The 8,367-nt window shown below is 32.8% G+C and overlaps 1 protein-coding gene across 1 annotated transcript; it reads left to right on the top strand.

The window, feature by feature from the left end:
- The first annotated feature begins 1,069 nt into the window (after positions 1 to 1,069).
- On the top strand, positions 1,070 to 5,446 carry LOC107007624 (DNA-dependent metalloprotease WSS1). Its single transcript, XM_027913683.1, has 5 exons — positions 1,070 to 1,215; positions 1,294 to 1,477; positions 1,557 to 1,752; positions 3,064 to 3,762; positions 4,450 to 5,446. The coding sequence occupies exons 2-5, from the start codon at positions 1,320 to 1,322 to the stop codon at positions 4,639 to 4,641; spliced, it is 1,245 nt and encodes a 414-aa protein (XP_027769484.1). The 5' UTR covers positions 1,070 to 1,215; positions 1,294 to 1,319; the 3' UTR covers positions 4,642 to 5,446.
- Positions 5,447 to 8,367: the final 2,921 nt, after the last annotated feature.

The following is an 8,367-nucleotide window of genomic DNA, read 5'->3' as shown; positions in this document are numbered from 1 at the left end:
CTATTATCTTTACTATTTACTACCTCCATTATCTTCCTATTCATTGCTAGGAAGACTTCTTGTAGTATAAATAGTGGTGGTCTTCATTTGGTTTTAGAGACACACAAAACACAAGAGAAAACAAAGAGTGAAAGAGTTAGTCTAAAAGAGAGTTCTTATTAGTTGAAGGGAGGTGTTCTTTTTTGTGGAGCTTTGGACTCAACTCTTATCCAGAGTTGTTGAGTTATACTTTGTGAAGGCTATTGTATCCTGGAGGGGACAAGTCAAAGAGGAATACTGCTGGACCGGTGAAAACATTTGCTGCAGTGGGCTTGAATCTCCTTAAAGAGAGCGAGATATCCGCGCCTCAGCCTGAAGAGATTAATTTCTTCATTTTATTTTCAATTGTAATCTTGCAATTTTATTATCTTGTAAGTTTTTTCACTAACAATTTATTTAAGGGTAACTTACAATAATTTCACTAGCATATAATCTTATTACTTAAGTACACACTATGTTGTAACATTATGAATCTTACGAGATTTTGGTATGTCCAGATACATGTATCTCGAAATATATGGACTGAAAATTAGTCAATTTGTTCTCGATACACTCTATCCAAGTAGATTCACATGTATCTAGGATACATAGACAAATCTCGCGCCCTCACTTCCTCCCATCTTGCTTGTCAGCCTCTTGTCTCGCTCGCGTATCTGGTACGCGAGATACATGCTAATTACACTAGATTTTTTGCTAGTGTTATTGAACAACACGATTGTTTATCAAATTTTCATTTTCTCGATGTTATAGAATTATATGTTTGAAAAGAAAAAAAAAAAGAAAGGCTAGCCCGCTCCACCCCTCGATTCTTCTAGGGTTGGATTGTGTTGAACATTTTTAGGCTCTTCCAAATGAAGAGCTAATCCGCCCTAACCCTTTAAATTCATTGACTTGCGAGACTTGGACCCGGTGAAACTGGATCGGCCATTTTTGACCGCTCTAATCAAAATTAATAGTACTATATATTTTTATATCAAATTATTAACCTAAACCTATTTTTGTACAACTTTGAATAACATTGTGTCGAACTTAATAATTTTGTTGAGGTGTTTATTGAAGGTGCATCACGCCCCAACCCAACACCTCAAATCTTAAAATCCCGCCAATATCAAAAACGGAGCAGACTTTCGATTTTCGAATCCTCGGCGGCGTTTCATCGTTTTCCATTAAATTATGGTTTCAATTTCTCAACAGAACTGGTTTTTAAAATACTTTTGAATTCTTCATCGTAAAAATTTTGCTTTTTTCTATCAGAAAAATCTAGGGTTTGCTTTAGAAGAATGAATTTGGGCGATCTTAATAAGGTATGGGAAATCAAAGCTTTGAAGCGTAAACCGAAAAATGAAGAAGCGAACAAGATTCTTGAGAAAATTGCTAAACAGGTTCAGCCCATTATGCGTAAACATAACTGGAGAGTTAAACTTCTATCTGAATTTTGGTAATTATTTTCATTTTTTTACGCTTGTATTTCTCGATTGAGAGAATGATTTAACCAAATGAATTGTGAATGTTTGCAGCCCAAAAAGAGCAGCGCTTTTGGGATTGAATGTAGGAGCAGGGATACATGTAAAGCTGAGGCTTCGAAGACCGAACAATGATGAGGAATTTTATCCTTACAATGAAGTTTTGGATACTATGCTTCATGAACTTTGCCATAATGCTCATGGTCCGCACAATGCTAGTTTTTACAAACTATGGGATGAACTTAGAAAGGTAAATTGCATAATACTTATGGTTGGGTCTGGAGTGTGGTTAAGCACAACATTCAAAATTTTCGTCGAGTTCATGGCAAATAGAGTTGATGTTTTCCTTTCAATAGTTTACAATAATGGCCTACTATTAGGAGTTAAATTAGTCACTTAGCCTTTGTTGTGAAGATTTCAGTTTAGTGGTAAGATTATGCATGAGTTGTGCTTCATAATTGATGATTTTATGTTGCTTAAGAACCTTGTGTATATCTTATTGGCTTTTTTCGAAGTGGTTTGCATTCATAATATCCATGTTTTGTGTAAATACTGTTAGTATGTTAGTTTAAGTTCCTGTAAATTATATTTGATAACTCTGACTTAGCCTTTTATGGACTGAATTTAGTCTGACGAGGCAGTGGAAACATGAACTTGCATTAGTTACATGAGATTGTAATCTACCTGTTGAGGTTATTGGAGTTGGAAACACCTTACAAATTTGTCTGATTTTTCTTTGTATGATTAAACGTATTTTTAATATCCAAGGCTTATTAAGAGAAGGCAAAGAAATTATGGCACGTCTAGAACTCCAAGTTTTTATGTCTAATCTACCCTTTTTGCCTGAGCAAGTGCCTAGGCAGAACCCAATTTGAATACATTCTGAAGTATGCTGACCCTTTTTTTTTTTTTAGCTTTCACGTAGCATAAGATCTTTGTGGATCTTGGTAGTAATAGCTGTCTCTTGTTACATGTTACTAGTTCTATGCGATGCCTGCTCCCTCCGACCAACAATAGGTACCGGAGACTTGTTATCATTATCAACCAGACTTTCAAATGTCATAGAAGCTAGAACTTATTATGACAGAAAAAGGTGGCTGTTAGGTTATGTTCATCCTTGTGTGTTTTCTCTCTCTATGTAGCATGGGTACGTATGTGTATATAGTTTTGGAAATGCATATTACAGACTTGCAATACGAATTGATGTTCTGTAATATATTAAGCTAACCTATTCTTTGTTTAGTAATATCATCAAAAGAATATTGAACATTATAACTGCAAAAGAAATGAAAGCACATCATTAAATTTGAGATGTCTAAATCTAGTTCAACATGGCATAATGTAGAAGAAGCATTAATGTCAGACATTTCTCCTGAACCCTGGAAATTGAAGCCATGGTGACTGAAGCTTTCTGCCATTTATTAATCAGTACAGCTTGAAGGAGAAAAGATGTGTTCTATGTTGAACTAATAGAGCATAAAACTTGTGCCGTTTTGTTTGTTCTTTTTGTGTATTTTTGGTTTTTGCTGGCATGAAAATTTATGGTCTTCTTTTTGGATAGGAATGTGAAGATTTAATTGCTAAAGGGATAAGTGGCACAGGAGAAGGGTTTGATCTCCATGGAAGACAATTAGGAGGCCGTCACCCACAGCCATCCATGTCGTCTCTTCGGCAAACTGCTGCAGCTGCTGCTGAAAATCGAGCACGTCTTAAATCCTTGCTACCATCTGGGCCTAGACGCCTGGGTGGTGACCATTCTATTAAGTCTGCACTTACTCCAATTCAAGCTGCAGCAATGGCTGCAGAAAGGAGATTACAGGATAATATTTGGTGTGGTTCTGAATTGTGTGAACTATCAGACTTAGATGAAACTTCTGATGCATTACCTGAGTCATTACCACTAGGGCATACTTCTGATAGATCCAAGCTCTCTAATGGGTTTGATTCACTGTCTTCCAAGGTAATATCTCGAAAAAGAAGTCGAGAATCAAATTCTGTATCATCCTCAAAGTCCTTGCATGGCCATACTGTGACTAAGCCAGTATCTAAGCCCCTGTCTAACCATGATAAGGAAATTGCTCACAGAGTTGGTCAGGCAGAAGGGAAATCTTATACTGTGGCATCAAGAGGTTATACAGAGTCTTTTATTGATTTAACTGGCAATGCTTCGAGTTCTACATCAATACATGGCCATGATGACTTACACAGTCCCAATGAATCAATGATGTGGGAGTGTTTAATGTGCACACTGTTGAACCCAGTATGCTTTTCCCTTCTTAGTTTAATCTGAGCAAGTTTCTCTTAGTTTACTTTCTCTCTCAATAAGCATTTGCTTGTATGTGCTAGATGAATTTGCACTTCTTGAAATTATGTAGGCAAATTATGCTTTCACTGTAGCTTTCTTGCACAAGCTCCTAGCACAATAGTCATGGGTTTACAGTTAAGATTATATTTAAAAGCTACAGTACTTAAAATCAAAGAAAGTTTGCTGTTCTGGTATGTGATGAGACTTCTACTCTCTGCGACTTTTATGCTGAATATCTGGTAGAGGCATTATGGTTATATTACTGCTGATTTAACATTTTCGAAGTGTCAAACTACTCAGTATTTCTATGTAGATGTCAGGTTGTGTTGGTGACCTGATTAATGTGTGCTTGGATCCATTTCCAGACCCTTTGATATTCATCTGACATCCTAATCAACGTGCATTAAAGTGGAAAAACTTGATGTCACTTCTTGATCTTTCCAAATACTGTTGTTTAATGGTTCTAAGTTTGTGAAATTCTTATAATGTCTTATTTCTACTCTTCATTAGCAGAATATAACTAATAATTGTGTTTTTCCTCTTCAGTTTTTACCTTTTCTGTTGGTTTTCATCAGTTCGTAAAATCTTCTTGCAATTCTTGGAGTTGACTTCCTCTGTTTTCTTCACCAACATTTTGTGCAGCCATTAGCTCCTGTGTGCAAAGTATGCCAAACCCAAAAGCCCAAAGACGTGGATGACAGAAATAGTTTATGGTCGTGCAAATTTTGTACCCTGGATAACAGTCTGAAGTTGGATCAGTGCACAGCCTGTGGAGAGTGGAGATATTCTCACGGCCCTCCTGTAGCAACATCAGCACCCAATCTTGGCACTTGAGGCGAACAGGAATTGTGGGAACTCACAATTTTTTCTCGAAATTGTCACTCCTGATTATTGATGTCAATTTTGCATTGCCCGTCAGTTGATCAAGTATTCAAGAATTCACCTAGTTTGAAAAACTGAAAAAGCTGTTGGTTTTGCTAATTGTGCTAAGGTGGTAATTTTACTTGTGAATCTCCAATAGAAGCTTGTTTATCCACATACTTCCCTCTCAATTTTCTTCATGTCAATTTCTTATTATCGAGAAGTATGCTATTCGCATTTGGAAAGAAAGAATCAACATATCTGCAACATGTTTTTGTTATTTTTGGTAGAGTTGAGCTTGTCTTGAAAGATGTAGAAAGGGAAATACTCTTTGGAAGATGTTCACCTCCTCCCTGCAGCAGATTTTCATTATGCCCCTTGAATATCTCGAAAGACTGATTAGGTGGGGACATGATTCGAACATGCAATCTTCAGGTCATGAGTCTGATGAGTTGATCGATTCCTCTACCCCACTCCTTCATTGCAGGTTCTTCTGTAGAGAAAGAACACTGCCATTTAGCACTCATGGATGTGCTGATTTTATCTCAAATTTGAAAATTGAAATCCTCGACTCGTAATGGCATTTGAACAGAGCATGCCTCACTAATTCAGGGGGCTGTGTAGATAGACCCAGAGAGTGAACATCAAGTTTTTTCAGGGATGATGAACATGGAAGTTTTCATGGCTGATGATGTAATTATTTCATGGCCAAATTATCAAGCTCAACGCGAATTTGAATTAATTGTTCATGGTGAGCAAATCCAAATTATTATTATTATTTGTCAAGCGTTCATGACAGATGGTTCAGATTTATCATCAAGCTCTAAAACTTAAAAATTGAAAAGATTTGATTATCACATTAGAAATGTTACATGGTGGTGGTAGTCATAATCATTTTTAAATTTTGGACTGCATAAGTGAGAAATTTTCGAGAGAAAAAAATGAGCGGACCTTTCACTAAAGTAAAGACGAAGTAAGAATTTGAAGTTTGTGGACAGGACAACGAATTTAAATTAATGTATAACAAAGGCCCAAACTAATTAGGAACAGGTACCAATACTTAGGAAGGTGATGAGCTACTTAAACAATATATAAATATTAAACATTACAATTATAATTGCATTCCAAAATATCATCGTTTTCAACTTCTTTTAAAAAAACAATTTTGGGTTTTAGCATTTTGAGCGTATGTGAAGAAGCCAACAATTGATATTTTGTTGTAGAGTAGACATTGTTTTTCTTTTTTCGATCATACATAGAAGTTGTTTGATCATGAATATTATTCACTTTATTTCGGAATTCTTGTTTGGTCATAAAAATATCGAATAGGATTCATAGTTGTATTTGGAATTTTGAGAAACACTTCACTTTTTTCATTTCACCCTTAATTATCATTTTATTTTAAATATCATTTCAACGTTTTACCATCACTTTACTTTTAAATATGAGTCCGGAGCCTAAAGGGTATAAAATGTTAATAAAAATTCCAAAATGGTATATGAATATTTATTTTAACCAAAAGGGCAAAATCGCTGGAAGGGCAGCGACTTTGCTTGCCGGAAAAAGTAAAATCGCTGCCTCTAAAATATTTTTTTAAAAATAATTTTATAATAAAATCGCTCCCTAAGGAGCGATTTTCTTAATTTTTTATTTGAAATTAAAAAAAATAAAAAAAAATTGGAGCAAATCGCTGCAAGTGCAGCGATTTGTCTCCAATTTTCTTTTATATTTTTTTAAATCAATTTTTTAGAAAAAAATTGATTGCTACTTATTTTAAAAAATTATTAAAAAAAAGTTTATTTTGAAATAAAGTAGAAAAATTTAAAATTAAAATTTCTTTAAAAAATTTAAAATTTAATATTAAAAATTGTAAAAAAAAAAATTAAAAAAATTGATTTGAAAAATAAAAAAAAAATTAAAAAATGGATTGGAAAAAATAAAAAAAAATTTGGAGACAAATCGCTGCCCTTGCAGCGATTTGCTCTTACTTTGTCTCCAAATTTTTTTTAATTTTTTCCAATCAATTTTTTTTATTTTTTTTTATTTTTCCAATCAATTTTTTTTATTTTTTTTTTTTACAATTTTTAAAATTAAATTTTAAATTTTTTAAAGAAATTTTAATTTTAAATTTTTCTACTACTTATTCCAAAATAATTTTTTTTAAAAATAAGTAGCAATCAACATTTTTCTAAATAATTGATTTAAAAAAATATAAAAGAAAATTGGAGACAAATCGCTGCACTTGCAGCGATTTGCTCCTATTTTTTTAATTTTTTTTTAAATTTCAAATGAAAAATTAAGAAAATCGCTCCTTAGGGAGCGATTTATTAAAAAATTATTTAAAAAAAATATTTTAAAAATTGCTGTCAAGGCAGCGATTTTACTTTTTCCGGCAAGCAAAGTCGCTGCCCTTCCAGCGATTTTGCCCTTTTGGTTAAAATAAATATTCATATACCATTTTGGAAATTTTATTAACATTTTATACCCTTTAGGCTCCGGACTCTTTTAAATATTACCCCAATGATGGTATGGTTGACGCAAACATGGCTCGACTTCGGCCTGTTTGGTCACAGATTTTCAAATAAGATTTGGTAAAAAGTTTGGCAAATAGTGTTTATTCATGTAACTTGTCATTATTTGACAAATATTTTTTGATAAATATCTCAAAAAAATTTCAAATACCAGTTTTTTTAAAGTATTTTGATTAAATCTCATTATTTGGTATCTTTTAAAAATTAAAATTTTACCTCAAATTTTTATCTTTTACAAAAATACCCTTTATGGTAGTTGTTTGCATTGTATGACATAATTTATTACGTGAACACCAAAGTAGCGATTAACTATTCAGTGAATATTAAATGATGATATGGTTGTTGATAAAAATGATGAATAATCGACTCAAGGTAACAAAGTTATGTACTTTGTCTACTTCACGATGTATAGAATGATGCTTTTTGCACTCTTTCCAAACTAAACTAACACATTGCTTTAGTGTCATGGACACTTTTTGTCATTGTTGCAATGAAGATTTAATTGACTTATAACACAAATTTATGGTTAGTTTTGATGGTTTTTAAAATTTATGGGTATAAATTATATTTTTCTAAAAAATGGTAATATATTTCTCAAATACTATGGTCAAACACATGGTGAAATTTCACCCAAATTTTCATTCAAACAAAAATTACTAAAAATATTTAAAAATATTAGCCAAACGCTAACTTTACGTGGTTGCTCTCAATGTTGAATAGTTCTTAATTTTTTAATACAAAAATTAAGTTGAGTTAATTCGCTATTAGGATCTAAAATCATATTTATAAAAAGATACATCTAAATTCTAAAATAAATATTCAAATATTATGATGAAACACAATTTTAATTTTAAAATTTTAAGTTAAAGTAAAATAATTTTTTTAATATCCCAAATTCCTACTTAAGGACCAAAGTAGAAGCTTGACATCCCAACTATTCACAACTTCACATACGATGGATGAGAGTCCGAAACTCAAACGGTAGAAAATATTAACAAAAATTCCAAAAGGGTATATAAAATTTTATATAAACCAAAACGGTAAAATCGCTCCGCCGGCAGCGATTTACTTCAACTGAAAAAGTAAAATCGCTGCCTCAGCAGCGATTTTGCCAAAAAGTTTTTTTCTTCTTACAAATCGCTGCCAGGGCAGCGATTTATAAAAAAAA

Source organism: Solanum pennellii, chromosome 12 (genome assembly GCF_001406875.1).
Source record: "Solanum pennellii chromosome 12, SPENNV200".
Classification (NCBI taxonomy): domain Eukaryota; kingdom Viridiplantae; phylum Streptophyta; class Magnoliopsida; order Solanales; family Solanaceae; genus Solanum; species Solanum pennellii.
This window is presented reverse-complemented; position numbering and strand designations above follow the sequence as displayed.